The sequence below is a fragment of the Hipposideros armiger genome, unplaced genomic scaffold, assembly GCF_001890085.2.
Source record: "Hipposideros armiger isolate ML-2016 unplaced genomic scaffold, ASM189008v1 scaffold_261, whole genome shotgun sequence".
In the NCBI taxonomy this organism is placed as follows: domain Eukaryota; kingdom Metazoa; phylum Chordata; class Mammalia; order Chiroptera; family Hipposideridae; genus Hipposideros; species Hipposideros armiger.
The window spans coordinates 220,996-236,280 of NW_017731611.1; the positions used below are offsets into that span (position 1 = coordinate 220,996).

Sequence of the window (15,285 nt, forward strand, 5' to 3'; positions counted from 1 at the left end):
TATTACTCTTACCATGTTACAGGTGTGGTGCCCAACATAATACGGATATTTATTTATTTATTTTAATTTTAACTTTTTTTAGCTGAGCCATCCTGCCACCTGTTGGCAGCTCAGCAGCAGCTCAGCTCGGGCTGGGCATCAAACCGCTGTTGCTCAGAGCTCACACTCTTGAGCGAGCTCTTAACCATCTGAGCCACTTGGCCAGCCCCATAATACAGATATTAAGAGACAAAACCAGGGTTTGGAGGCAGAATTAGAACCCAGAGTTGCCTGACTCCAAGTTTTTGCTTGTAAACCACTAGCTGCTTGTGAAGCTTGTGATCCAATCAATCAAAGCAGGTTTTTTTTTTTAAGTGGGGCTTAAATATAGACACAACATATAGAAGTGGCCTGACCAGAGAAAAATAGATGTAGACTATCATCTTTCTTGTTTTATGCAACCTGCCTCTATTTATGCTGTCTTAAGAGGTGTTATCATTCCTGAAAGACAAGACGCACTTTTGGCTCACAGTGAGCTGGTTTCAGTCAGTTAAACTTCCCCAGGACATTGACACGGCGACTGCTGAAAAGTGTAGTCTTGACTGTTCTTCCTTATCTTTATGATAGAGTCCCGGACAGCAAAGTGATGGGTACACCAAATTTGGGTTGGCTGGCTGGTTCTTGAGGGAGTGGGGGACTAAAGAAAAAGGTGCCAAGAATGCTTACAGGAACAGAAGAGCTGCATACACCACTTTATTTGTGTTCCTCTGGGCAACAAGAACCCACAGGAGAAGCTGTACATACAACACAACATTTGTAGCCAGCTAACATATGGTTTTTTGTTACAATCTCTGAAAACCGATAAGCAAAGGCAGAATAAGCTTTGCTCTTGATTTTTGCAACAAACTTAGAAAATCTCCAACCCAAAGCAAAAAAATGCTTAACTGGAGCTTTGTGCTAAAGGCCCTATCCCCCCGGAGCCTCTCCCTATCTCCTAATCCTCATTTCCGGGAGGTCATTTTAATTAGCAGGCTGTCATGGTGACTCAGCCTGCTGCTTCACAGACAGGAAGAGAGCAGACTCTCCTGGACCCATTCATCATACAAAGGCACTTTACTCTTTAGAAAAATGCACAATAATAAGCTTGCCCCACCTTGGGAATTGCTACTGCTGTTGTTTTATTTTATCATCCCCACCTGCCTCAGAGTGCATCCTTTTGTCTTTTGCATCTCCCTTACCTGACAACTAGCCTTTTCCCATTGCAGACTATCAATGCCCTCCTCTTCAGTGACCAGGCTTGACTCATGACAACAGGATCTGGAGATCTTAACCATGATAGTCCTTCTGGGATGAGTGACCAACACTTTTTGTCTTTGGAGCTAAAATCTCATTTAAACTACCCAGGTCAATGGGAAATAGCTCTTAGAACAGTTTTCTGAGAGCTGGGGTTTGGGAGTTAGGGAGTGTGCAGCTCATACATAAAGTGACCAAATGTCTAAGACCTCTGTGATTTCAAAAATTCTGTCTCATTGTTCCCAACAGTACATTTGTCTTGGGTTCTATGTGTTGTTGATGTTGTTTGGAATCAGCAAATATGGACACTGTTTTTCTAAAACTGTAAACAGCCATAGATTATTCCAAAAGGTAACCACCTGTAGTAACGACACAAATTAAAAAAGTAAAGGGGCTTGAAAGCACTGACCTGAGATGTGTCAAACCTCTCAAAAGGGATGTGTAGGTTTTCCTCTTCCTGGGAGGATCTCTATATGGTGGAAAAGAGCATCTGTACTCGCCTGGTTTGAGCCTCCTATTTTGTTCCTGAGCCTTAAGCTGAAGGCTTACAATTGATTTTCCATTGGTAAAAGGGAAAATCGATGATGAAATTTCTCACTTTTTTCCCCTTCCCTTTTGCTAGCTTATTCATTATCCCACAGCCTTTATCTTGGAAACTAGAAGGGTGATTAATTTCATGCCCCAGCAGGAAATGCATGCTGCTGCTTCCACAAGACCTCCCTGGACTCCATGTCCTTAAAAAGAGTTTGAAGGGTCTTTGTGGTTCACTGGGCTCTTCTTGTTCCCTTTGCCGTTGGGGTAGTTGCTGGCCGGGCCCCTCAGGAGTGGGTACTTGTAGGGAGGGGGATTTTCTTTCCTGCAAAGGAGGAGATAACAGAAAGAGAGAAGAAAGACAGCACATATACACACTATATTGAAATCATGTGTGCATGTCTATCTCCCCCGTTGGACTGTGACCTCCTACGAACAGTAAATAGCCTTGTCTTGTCTTGGGAACCCAGCCCAGGGCCTGGTTCAAAGCAAGTACCATGGCTCAATGAATGGCTATTAGGTGGATGGATGGATATATTGTATCATTCTGGTTCTGGAGAAAACTTAGCTGTCCTACAGCTTAACTCTTTCATGTTTCTACCTTGATTCTAACTCATCTATCCATTTACAATGGGGTGGGGATGGACACAGAGAAGACCCACAGCTTGGGAGAGCTTAGGACCACATTCCCTTTATAACCATCCGGGCTCCAGAGTCCCCTTTATATTTCTCAGCGTAGCCTAATTATGGCATTGCATGATGGATCTGTCTACCCCACAGCTTGGAAGGCAGAGATGTGCCTGGGCCATCTCTGTGTCTTAGCACCCAGCACCCAATACATACCCTTAACACTATTCTTTAGCAATTGTCCACTGTCTTGTTTCCTCATAGCCTAGATTATGAGCTCCTTACAGGCAGGGACCAAGTCTTAGTCACTTCTGCATTTTCCCTCACAAAGGACCTTGTTTGTTTGTTGTCTTGTGACTGTTTAGTTGATGTGACATTCATTCATGCAGTGGGCTAAGATGTATTTGCAGTGGAAAGAAAAGGCTTTAGAGCCAAAAAGATGTCAACTGAATTCCCAGGTCAGCTATATATGAGAGGTGTGACTGTGGGCAAGCTATTTAACTTCTCTGAGCTTCATTTGTAAAATGGGGATAAAACATTCCAATCTTGCAGGGGTGTTGTGCGGTAGAATGAGGTAATATGAGTAAACACACCTCGTGTCTTCCCTTGCCTGCTATAACTCACAAAGGCGTGGTGCTAGGAGCTAGGTATGGCCCAATGGTCTCTGGAGGTGACACAAATGAGTCAGACATTAATGCTGTTCTCAAGCTACATACAGTTTAGTAGAAGAGACAGTTGCACAAAATAACTACACAAAATGATAAAGAACTACAATGTGTGGTAGAAAATGGTAAATGCTATAAACATGGGAATCTCTTGGGCTACTTGAGTTAGGATTGAAGAAATGACTTATGGTCGCCCATCATACTCTGACTTTGGAGTATCCATTTTCCTTCACTGTAAATGAGTCATGAATAAGCTAAAGACAGAATAGGTGGTAGCACACAAAGGAGACACCTCGCTTCAAAATATCTCCCCCAACAGGAAGCCTCACTGCTTGAAATTCCATACTCACTGAACGACCTTGCTAACATGGCAAGGCTGTATAGCATGGGTGAGATAGAGATAGACCTCAGTACCTATCAACAGCCTGGAGCACATCCAAGATACCATGTCCTTCTGGCCTCATAAACTCTGGTGTAAGGGAGTTGGAGGAAGTGCTCTGCAAATTACAAGGTGCCATTCATATGTCATTGAGGGGTGTGGTTCTTAACACCCAAGGGAGTACGGGAAATAAGATGTGTATGTTTATGGTAGTAGAGGTATGGTCACAGGTGGGACAGCCTGAGGTAGACGGTGGCATGGGGATAAGGTGTGCAGTGGCCAGGGAGGGGTGTGAATGTGCAGAATGACTGGTGGGGTCATTACACAGGTAGAGAGCCTCTGTAACTAAAGATGGGGTTCTAGAGAGAGACAAAACCCACATCGCATACCTCTGGGCTCCCACAGAGGCTGTTTCTCTTCCTATAATGCCTTCCCCTACCTCTCCAGACTCATGTCCTTTGGGAATCTGACTTCCCAGAAAATAGGCCTCTCAAGAGGCTTCTGAAGAACTTTGTACCTCATGCCTTAGCACGCCATTCTCTAGGTAGTTCTTTGTCCGTCTGCTTCTCTCACAAGAATGTGAGTTTGAGTTGCTTGATTTTTCTCTATAACTCCTGAACAAAGCACAACAGGCCTGGTATAGAGTAGGTGCTTGAGGAGTGCTTAATGAACAGAAATAAACTTTTAGTCTTATATTTACCATCTCTGTTGCTCTAAACATCCTGGTCTTGTCATTTTCTTAGTGTGCCTCTTTTTAGGTCCTGTTTCCCACATTCCACATCCTATCCTCCAACAGGGAATCTCTTCTGTCCCCTTCTACTTCATCCATTTAAATTCCACATGTCCTTTAACACCAAGTGCAAACTCCACTTCCTCCCTGAAGCCTTCCTGGGATACTCTGGCTGGCCCCAAATGCTTGCCAGATGGCGTGGAGAGTAACTTCCAACTGGGTCTCCTTTTCTTTCCTATAACACCAAGGGGTTGCAACAGAGACTCTTAGGAGCTTCTTCAGTTCTAGCATTGCTTAATTCATACATTCAGGGCTTATTTAGGACTTACTCCATGCCAGCCCCTGCACTGTGCACAAAGGATACATAAGTGACTAAGATAGTTCTTCAGGGAGCAAGCTGTCTAGTGGAGAAGCCAAACATGCAAAGATGCCATGACAACACAGTCCAAAACATACCAGCTGCAGGTGTGTGCAACATGCAGCCAGGAAGCCAGCAGAGAGGAAGTAGCTCTATCTCAGGTGGAGAACAGGAACATGGAAACAGAGGTGTGATATTTGGACTAGACTTTGAAAGATAAGTAGGAGTTCACCATCTAATGGCAAAAAGGGAGAACGTTGCAGGAAGAGGGAAAACAACGGACAAAGACATGGAGGGAGGTATGGAGATAGCTGACTTGTTCACTTGGAAGTACTGAGCGTGAAGTGGTAGAAAGCAGGTGGGGTGAAGATGGTGTTCACAGGGGAAGGGGTGTGCTAAGAGGCTGTAAACTAAGTTTCAAATGTATGCCAGGGCTTTGTGTTAGCAACAGAAAGAACTGGAACATTATCCTGAATAGGGAGCCATGACAGGTGTTTGAGAGAGGGTGTAATCTGATACATACTGTTTGTTATCTTTGCCTATGTACATGCCTTTCTCCTCTGTAAATTTTGGCTTCTGGTGGGCAGGGGCTATCTATGTGTCCCCAAGCACCCAGTACAGGGCCTGACACATGGTGGGCTCCAGTGTGTTGAGTAGCTGATGATACCCCCACACACACACACACACATCAAACCCCGCCATGGAATGAGCCCCCCCAGCCTGTCGCTAAGCCTGAGTCCATCTCATGCTCAGAGGCCAGCCCACCCTTCACACTCATGCTCTGTCTCCTCACTGAAGCTCACCTGCCCTGTTCATTTTTCCTGACTTAATTTTTATCCATCTTGATGGGGCATTTTGAGCTTTAGCCCAGTGACTGTGTCACTGTGGTCCAGATAAGTGTGGGGTCTCAGGTTTGGCCGCCAACGCCGTGTCCCTGGGCCTGTGCTCTCACGCTCACATTGCTGACCCTCCCCAGGGACCCCTCTCTGAAGGGTGGCCCGGCACCCAGGGATGCTCACAGGTTTCTGCCAGCACTAGTGTATAAACTGATACATTATAATTATCCATAGAGGTGAGAGAAAACAAAGATTAATTTTGAGTCAAAACATGTAATTTTCCTTTAAAACTAGAACTCTTCTTTCACTTATGCTATTTGATGCTTGGGTGGAAAATAATACAAGAAAAAGGAAATATTCCGATCCCAAATCAGAGCTGTATATCCTCCTGGGAATTCATTTTTAAAGAGTTTCTGACCAATTGAGAGCTACGTGGTATTCATAGCTGGATGAGGCAGAGGTGTGGGAATGGAGAGAGAGTTAATTTTGTTTTTCTTAATTTAAGGGTGGGTTTACCTCCAGTCCTCAAGGCTGTGAACTTTGAGGAATGCACTCTCCTGCTGTTTTCTAAAGAGGGCTTCAAAGCTCAGGACAAGGGGGTTCCATGAACAGGTGAAATCAGGGCGCCGAAAACTCCCCTGCACCCTTTCCGTCCAGTTTCAGGGTCCTGCATCCCCCATCTCAAAGAACTCTTCACTAACGGATGCTGAGATAATCAGGCTGAGGATCGTGAGGCCCAGGCTCCGCTCCTGCATCTGACCAGCCCCTCTGCTCCCTGGGCCTCAACTTCCTCATCCGTGTCATGAAGAGGGGGCCTAGATGATCGCTAAAGCTCCCCTGAGTATCAGCGCCACACCATTGGTCTATGCCAATGCAACATGCAGAAAAATGTGATTAAGGATCAAGATCGTTTTATTCTGGCTGACAGAGGACCTGACAGAGACAATCCCCAAATTAACTTGCAAATGAGATTCTAAGAATTCTTTTGAGTTTTATAAAGCTTTAAATTTTTAAGAGCTTGAACCAATCAAGAATGACTTCTAAGAATAAACTGAGCACTTTCCTCTAGAGGTGAGCTCCTCAAAGGCAGGGCCAGGCCTTAATCATTTATTCATTTCAGCTCCCTTCCTCCCCCCAGGGCCCTGGCATAAAGTGATGTTTTCCTAAGTGAATGAATGAATTCACAGAACGTATACACGAAGGCATGCTGAGGACAGTCTAGGTACCGTGGAAGCACAGAGTAAGAAAACCTGAAGGAGTTTCTACTGCACCAGCACTGGGGGCACAAAGACCCCACATGACTGGTGAACAATCTGAGACAGAGTATGAGTCAGAATACATGGTCCTGCAGGCTCTGCGTGGAACTGTAAGACCTGAGACATCGTCCAGCCCAACCGGAGAGGTCCAGGGGCTTCCCCTAGGTGGTGATGAACTTGCTGGACATCTGGGACTGCAACCCAGAAACCAGAGATGAAAGCATTTATTGAGCACCTACCGATGGCCAGACACTGTACTACGCTTGTATCTAATCTTTAAAACTATCTTTAAAGGTTGTTGTTATCGCCTCAACTTTATAGATTGGTAGAGAAATGTTTCAAGAGGCCAAGAATCTCGCCTAAGACCCCACAGCTAGCATGAGCCGAAGAAAGAATTTGAACCCACACTTCCCAGGTGGAGCTTAGCTGGGTTTCAGTCCAGCTTTGGAATCATAAACTCTGAGGATCAAATCCTGGCTCTGACAAAAACTCTTTGGCCTTGGGCAATTCTTTTCTCCTTTCTGAGCTCCCTTTTCCTCCTTTGTAATATGGGGAATATAATATCTGTAAGGAATAAATAAATAAGATCATGTACAGTTACTTCACTCAATAAATAACAATGATTAATATAGTTTTTTGTTAATAACGGGAGGGAGGAAGGTGCAAAGGTCCTAAGGCAGCAAAGTACATGGTCAAGGTCATGGGCAAGGTCAGTGGGAAGACTGGTCTGTTAGGAGGAGTAAGCTCGGCATCTTCATGTCCTTCATGGAGTCTGGACCACCAGGGGAGCAGGAAATGAGGCCAAGAGGCTGGGCAGGGTCAGCATAACCCAGGTGCCATGGGATGTCCGTGCCCAACTGCTCACTGGACTTACTGCCAGCAGGCATGGGAATCCCAGTACTTTCGGCCCTGGTCCAGCCCCCAGGAATGATACTCATCTCCTGATCGTCTCTCCTCACTAGCCCAAGAAGTTGACTCCAGCAGAGGACCCAAGATGAAACTAATCAGGGGCGTGTGCTCCCCAGCCCTGAACCTTCCCATCTTGAGGGGAGATATGTATGTCTGGCACTGTGCAGGGTGCTTTAACACACATCTCCCAATAATCTTCCAAGTTAAGCACCATTGTCCTCTCTTTACAGATGAGGAAATGGAAGGATCAGAGAGCCTAGATGATACAGAAATCCTAGAGGATGAGCTGTCAGATGAAGTGGCATATGGAAACCCCCAGACGAACATAGAACAATGACTGGACTTGGCTCCCCAGCAATCCCCAACCTTGTGGACTCCCATGATAGACCCAGACGTGGGGCTACCCATCACTGTCTGACCCCATAATGACACTACATACTCAGGAAATACGCTGTGAAGCTCTTCTGCCTCATACGCTCTCTGTGACAAGGCCGGGGTTTCTTTCCCAGGCCACAGATGGGAAACTGAGGGCCAGAGACCATCTCAGGGAAGTCGCTCCTGAACATGAAGCCAGCGAAGCAGGACTCCAGCCCACACTGTTCTGCTCTGCCACTTACCGCAGCCTCGGCATGGGAACCGTCACTTTCTCAACCATGGAGTTCAGCCGATAATAATCCAAAAACGTTCTCGCCACATTCTGCCCCAGCTTCATATCTGCAAGTGTGTGTGTTAAGGAGCAACTTTGAAAAAGGAATGAGACAGAGTGAAGAGAGGACTAGTAATAAAAGTAACAGTAATAAAAACAGTCACACCACTCACTAGTCTAAGCTTTTTTACAGACAGTCTTTTTTAATTCTCACAAAACCTTGTATGGTAGATACTATTATTTTCCTCATTTTACAGATGAGGAAACAGGTGCAGAGAAGGTATACAATTTTCCTAAGGTCCCTGTGTTCATAGCTTTTCAGAATATACTATGTCCCTTTGGGAATCATTGGATTTCCGTGGTCTGGCTTCAGGTTGTTCAGGTTGAAGGCAGATAAGTAAGACCCAAGAGCAAGAGACCCTTTGTTATACATAGAACAGGGCCTGCTTGACCTTCAGGGATCAGGCATCTACTTTGGTAACCTCAAGGACAATAGTAAAACCCTCTTACCTTAAATAGTGTCTCCATTCCACCTTGAAATCTAGCAATAATGAATCTTTAGGGTAAGGATTCATGACTTGTTAAAGTACAAGCTCCCTGGGGACCATATGGACCATTAACGCTTTAGTATGAATTGGTACAACAATTATCTATTCAATAACACAGAGTATGTGCTCTGTGCAAGATAACGCACATCTCTGGGCCTTCATATGTGCTCTTACCTCTGCCTGAAGTCCCACCCTCCGCCCCTTCCCTTGGCTAATTTATACTCCAGTTAGGTGATATCACTTTAGTAAAGCCTTCCATGACACTTCTCTCCCCTTGCCCCATACATCCATGGCTTCTGAACTGGCTTCATTCAAAGCACGTATCACTCACCTCGTACACCTTACCACTGAATGTGCAAACTGTCACCAATTCCTCTCCATGAGACCTCTTATCACTTGAGTTTGTCCACTTCTCTCTAGCCCCTTGCTATCATCCTAGAAAGGGCCAGTACCACCTTTCCCTTGGACTACTGTCACCCTGCCCTAATGAGACTCTGTGCCACATGCCTGCCTGCCTCCCACCTTCAACCCCTTGCCCTTCAACTCCAGTGATACTGAGCCTTTGCCTCCGGGCCTTTGCCCATACCATGCCATCTTTCCAGACCACTCTCCCATGCTGCCATGCCTAACAGGGCTGACTCCTTTCAGCTTCTAGACACCTTAGTGTGGTTGTTATTTTGCTGGATATGTTTCGGCCACCACTCCTTCCATCCAGGGTCATGGAGCTGGACTAGCGTTTGAGGAACAGTCAAGTGAGTTCTTACCACTTTCTTCAACAGTCCCCAAGTTGGGGTTGGGCATGAAACAGGGCATGAGAACTAGCATTTAGGGAGCACCTGCTATGTACCTGGCACTGCACTGGGTACTCTGTTTACATATGCATTTTAATCTTTCAAACAACTTAGTGAGGAAAGCATTTTTATTTCCCTTTTGCTCTGGAAGGTTAAGGAACTTGCCCAAGGCCACGTAACTGGCAATAGGAGAATCAGAACTCCAACTCAGGAACATCTGACTCCAGAGCTGTGAGCTTTCCACAACCCTGGGCTGTTTCCCAATTTGAAGGCACCTTTTCTGTCAAAGGATGAGTCATCCCAGGCCAGTGCCTGGGGGGAGAAGGAAAAACACCAGACGAGTTGTTTATGACAGTGCAATGTGCCTCAGGCTCGCTGTGCTCTGAGGCTGCCACCTGCTTTCGTCCCCTGGATATGACTGACCTTCTCTGTCTCCTTCTTTAAAAAGTTCACAAGCTGGCATTGGGCATGGCCTCTCTGACCAGCAGACCCAGGAGGCAGTCTCACTGCCAGGGCCTGCCGAGGCAGCTGGCTGCTTTAACCTAGCCAGGCTCTAGCCAGATCGAGGAGACCACATCATGATTGTGTGTGCCAACATTAAGAGCTTTGAGAGATTCCTGTGAGCTGAGCTGAAAGTTGCAGCAGAAGTCTTGGAATCACATGTATCTAATCCACATCTCAGCTCCGCCATATGCTGTGCACAGCAGATTGCATTTTCCAAAGATATCTGCAAGAATAGCTTCCATCTCACATGTTTTTCTATGATATAACCTTGACACACCTCCCACTGACAGGTGTGGTCTATGTCCCCATCCTTGAATCTGGGTGGGCTTACGACTCACTTATAACCAAAAGAATGGCTGAAGTGACACTGTGGGACTTCTGAGGAGGGGTCAGAAAAGGTGATGTAATTTGCACCTTGCTTGCTGGAATACTCCAGCTGGGGACCTGAACCTCCATGCAGTCTGACTGCCTCAGGCCATGATGCTGTGAGGAAGCCCAAAGTAGCTAATGGGGGGCTGCAGGGAGAGGCCCTGCGACTATGTGGAGAGACGATAACAGAGAGATCCCCAGTGAGTCTACAGTCCTCCAGCATTCTGCTGTTCCAGCTCCAGCCATTGTCAGACTGTAACTGCATCAAAGACTCCAAGCTAGAACCACTCAGCCAAGCCCTTCCCAAATTGCTGAACCACAGAAAACATGAGAGAATAGCTATTGCTTTAAATGCTAAGTTTAGGGGAGATTTGTTATGTAGCAATAGAGAACTAGAGCACTGCATGATCTTGCATAAGCGATTCCATCTCTCTGAGCCTCAGTTTCCTCATCTGTAAATGTGAACAACCCCTCACAGGGTTGTTGTGATGAAGTGTGTGACTGACTGACATACACGTGTTGAATAAATAAATGAATGGGGAAAACGGAAGCCTGAACTCTTCCTCCCCATTGACAGCCAGACTTGAAGTCATGCTAGAAGAGTGCCTTGGTAATCAATACTCTTCATCTCTACGAGGGAAAGGAGTTGGGCTGTTCCTGCAAAACGTGCCACTGTGAGGTGTTGATCACTTTAAACACGCTTTGTTTAAAAGACCATGTTTTAAAGGTGGCAGTTGTCTGGGACAACCCTCTTTCCTTCACCCTCTCCAACTATATTACATATTCCTCAAACCCTTAGCGCCTCACTCCAGATTATTTACTGCAATGACCCTGTTTGAGTCAAGAAATGGGATGTGGGTGGGAGATGGGGAGAGACTGATTGAACACTTTCAATTAAAACAAGCTGTCTTTGAACAAAGATTTAAGATCCAGGCAAGGCGAAGGCAATAACTCTCTTGGCCGGGACCCTTTCCAATATTTTGCAGAATTAAGAGAGAAAAAGACTGGGGAGAAAACTGCCAACTCTTCAGTGCCATCACCAACAAAACTCTCAGGACGGTCCGACAGTTGAAAACATCAGCCTTCTCAGGTTCTTCGATAGCTCGCTGATCGAACCTTGCAGATGGCAGGGAAAGACCCTTGAGTCAGTAAGGCAGCGGGGTCCTGCTGGAAGTGTCTGAAACTCAGACTGATTCGGTGACTTCCACCCAGAGCTGTTTTGAACTAAAGGGTAGGTGTCAGAAGCCCCAGTCTCCTACTTCAAGGGACCCTTCAATGGGTAACGAGGGTTGGGACATTTACTGCTCATTCTCATTTGTTCATTCCAACATTTGTTGGGCTCCTCCCATGTATATACTGCTACTCAGAGTGACAGGGGTTGGGTTTAAATAAAGAAGAATTAGACAAATGCCATTTACAGTCTAGAGGAGAAAAGTACCATGACCCAATTCACTATATTACCAAGTAGGCTGTTGCACTGTCATCTTCACAAAAGCAACTACTGCTTGTTTCTTTTTTTCTAGAGCTTACTTTGGGCACTGTACAGTGTAGTTACTATTACCAATCCTCACAATACCCTGTAAGGTGAAAGCACAATCCTACATACATTTTAGAGGAGAAAACTGAAAAAGGAGAGTTTGCACAATTAACCAGAGTCCTGTGGCTTGAAAGTGATAGAAGTAGCATATGAACATGAGTGCCTTTTATCACCATGCATATGTTTTCCCCTCTCCTGAATGGGATCATAAATTCCAACACTAAATTCTATGGACATGTAGAAGGAGATCTAATTCCAAGTGGAGGAATTGTGAAACGCTTCCTGGAAGTGGGACCAAGATTTAAAGGACAAAGGTGAATTTGAAATGGGGAAGGAAGAGAGAGATGAACGTCAGTAGGAGCATGGAGCATGGTGGGGGACAAATGACCCTGGGTCAGAAGTCAGACAGAGAAAGGCCCAAGGGCCCATGTAGCCGAAGTGTATAGTGAAAGGTGAGGTTGCAATAGTAAGTAGGCTGGAGACATACCAGTGAAGGCTGTGAAAGCCAAATAGAGAAATTTAAACTTCTGTCCTGTAGGCAATAAAAGCCAGTGAATATCTATGGTTGTATCTACCATTCATTCACTCAGTATCTTTATTGATCACCTACTATGTTCAGGCTCTCTGGAAGGCTCAGGGTATTTTGTGGTAAAGAAACAAACCAACAAAATAAAAAACAACCAGGACATTGGTTCCTATGTCTAGAAGTAGAGATAGATAACAAAGGTAAAAAACCCAAATAAATCCCTGATTGCAATTGTAATAGTGCTATGAAGAAAATACACTGGGTCTGTAGCTGAGGGCAATGGGGGTGCCGTTTTAGATAGGGGTGTGGGCGCCTCTCTCAGGAGAGGACCTGTGAACTGAGAGTGGACAGTGGGTGCAGCAGTGTCTGTGAAGGAGGAAAGGGGGCATGTGGGAAGGGTCTTTGGTGGGAGAGAGGGACTGAAAGAGGGCTGATGTGGAGAGATAGGGAAGGACTAAAGCACGTGGGGCCTTGGGGCCCCCTTAAAGAGCCTGGATTTTCTAAGTGAATGGGGAGCTACTAAAGAATTTTAAGTAGAAAAATTAGATGGTCTGATTTATATTTTTAAAAGGTCACTGCTGTGCTTAAAATGAGAAAGCTAGAGTAGAAGCAAGTATTGGGTTGTCAGAAAAGTCATGACGTATTTTTTCTATGTTTCTCATTGCAAAAATGTGTCATGACTCTTCCAACAACCCAATAGATCAGCCAGGAGACTACTGCAATGGTCCAGGAGAAAGGCGAGGGGGCCTGGACCAGGACAAAGGCAGCAGAGACGGAAAAATATGCTCGGGGGGGAAGAACGGAAGGCCCTGCTGACAGATTGGATGCAGGACCTGAAGGAGAGGCAGGAATGGAGGGTGATTAGCGCCTATTGAGCTTTATTTAGCATCTGGGTGGATGGAGGTGCCATGATCAGGAATGCAGAAGACTGGGGGCTGGTGGGACAGGTTCAAGGGGGGAGAACAGGAGTTAAGTTTGAGTTCAAGATGCCTATGAGATGTTAAGCATCCAGGTCCTGAAATAGGAAACAGGAAAAATCAGAAATAAGAAAAAAAATGGAAATAGGAGGATGGAAATGGTTTCCCAACTCTTTGGGATTATTCACGTCACATATTCTTGCTGACTATATGACATGGTCCATTCTGTTCTGCTCTCCACCTCATGCCCTCTGCTCTCAGAAAACACGCATTCTTGGGGTGTCCCAAGGTCTCTAGGAAAGTGACAGTGACTGCAGGACCCTCCATTCTCTAGTCTCAGAGTCTTGGATCTGGTACATTGAATGAGCACATTAAGTGGGGCTCAAGAGACCAGCCTGGTTTCAATCAGTAACGTGCGATGTGACCTTGGCCATCTCCCTTCTCTGGGCCTAACGTCTCTATGGGTAAAAAGTATAGTCTCTCAAATCCTTTCCAGCAGTAACATGGGATGTTCAAGCAAAGGCCTCAATACAATAAGCTTACGAAAAAATCCCATCCCCATTCTCTCATTCAACAAGTATTTACTGAGAACCTACTATGTGTCAAGTTACTTTGGGCACTTGACACAGTGAACAAAAGTGACAAGGATCCTTATCTTCATGAAGTTTACATTCCAGCTGTAGGAGACAAACTGTTAACCTAATACATTCATAAACTATCGAGAATACCAGAGACTGATAAGTGCTATAAAGATAAAGATAAAGAACAGGGTAAGGAGAGTGTAGGGGGTGAGGCAGGGAGCAATCGCAGCATTGAGTAGTCAGAAGAGGGCTCATTGAAAAAGTGGGGTTTCGGTGGGCTTGGGGGAGGCAAGGGAGCTGGCTGGCACCAAGGATGAGCTGATGCTCCTCATCCGAAACATGAGCCCTGACCAGTCATTTCATAACTGGGCTCTTGCTAACTCTAGTCCAATCCCACCACTGGGGATAGTGGGCAAGCTCGGGGATGAGTTCTCCCTGGTGGGGGTCAGGAACACCTCCTTCAGCACATGGCAGTTTCCAGATGGAAGGTCCTCCCTACCTCCCAGAGCGGTCCCAGAGGCGAAGTGTCTCACGCACGCATCCTCCCACCTGGCCTGTGGCCCCCCTTCTCCATCCCACCCCTTCCCTCATAGGCCTGCATCTCTGAAGCTGCCTCTACAGTTTTCACTCCCTGCAGCTCTTCCAGAACCAGAAGCGAGCTCCCCTGACTGCCTGCCTTGCAGAAAGCTGAGGTCTGGCCCACTCTTAAGATACCGTATTTCACATCCTCTTTCCCCATGATTGTTTGCTGGGCAGGTTTGATTACTACCCTCATTCTGCAGATGAGAAATTGAAAGTGACTTGTCCAATAAGGCACATCAAGTATCGGTACAAGGGAGACTGAAGCCCATCCACTCATTCATTCATTCACTCACATATTTATTAAATGCCTTCTACATGCCAGACAGTGTTCTAAGAGTTGGGATACAATGAAGAGTAAAACAAACACAGTCTTGTCCTCATGAATGTCTTTCCTTGCCATCATCCTGCCGCCATATAAAAATATTGAACTATTATACTATCTGCACCCTGTTTGGAAACCCCCACCGAGAATTCTTTCTCCACTCACATTCCTACCTATGCCGGCAACAGATGGTCATCATTAAAGGGGATTGATTAATTCTGCAGAGGGGTAGGGCAAGGAAAAGTGATTTCTCTTTGGTAAAGCTGACAGCACTGTTGGATTATTAAGAGGCACCGGTCTAGCAGCCTCTAGGTGAAGCCACAAGAACAATGCGACAATGAAATATTTCTTGTCTCTGCCTCGCTCACGCATCCTCCCACGGTGTCGGACAGGTGCATG

The 15,285-nt window shown here is 45.9% G+C and overlaps 1 protein-coding gene across 3 annotated transcripts in view; it reads right to left on the reverse strand.

Annotated features, from left to right (window-relative positions):
• Positions 1–712: 712 nt before the first annotated feature.
• Positions 713–15,285, reverse strand: part of AGBL4 (AGBL carboxypeptidase 4) — a 1,130,159-nt gene continuing 1,115,586 nt past the window's right edge. For all 3 annotated transcript variants that reach the window (XM_019656526.1, XM_019656525.1, XM_019656524.1), the window contains exons 12-13: positions 8,181–8,277; positions 713–2,128 (exon numbers count right to left, since the gene is read on the reverse strand). In XM_019656526.1, the coding sequence (XP_019512071.1) occupies positions 2,008–2,128; positions 8,181–8,277 (218 nt within the window). In that variant the 3' untranslated portion in view covers positions 713–2,007. The remainder of the gene's footprint in view (positions 2,129–8,180; positions 8,278–15,285) is intronic.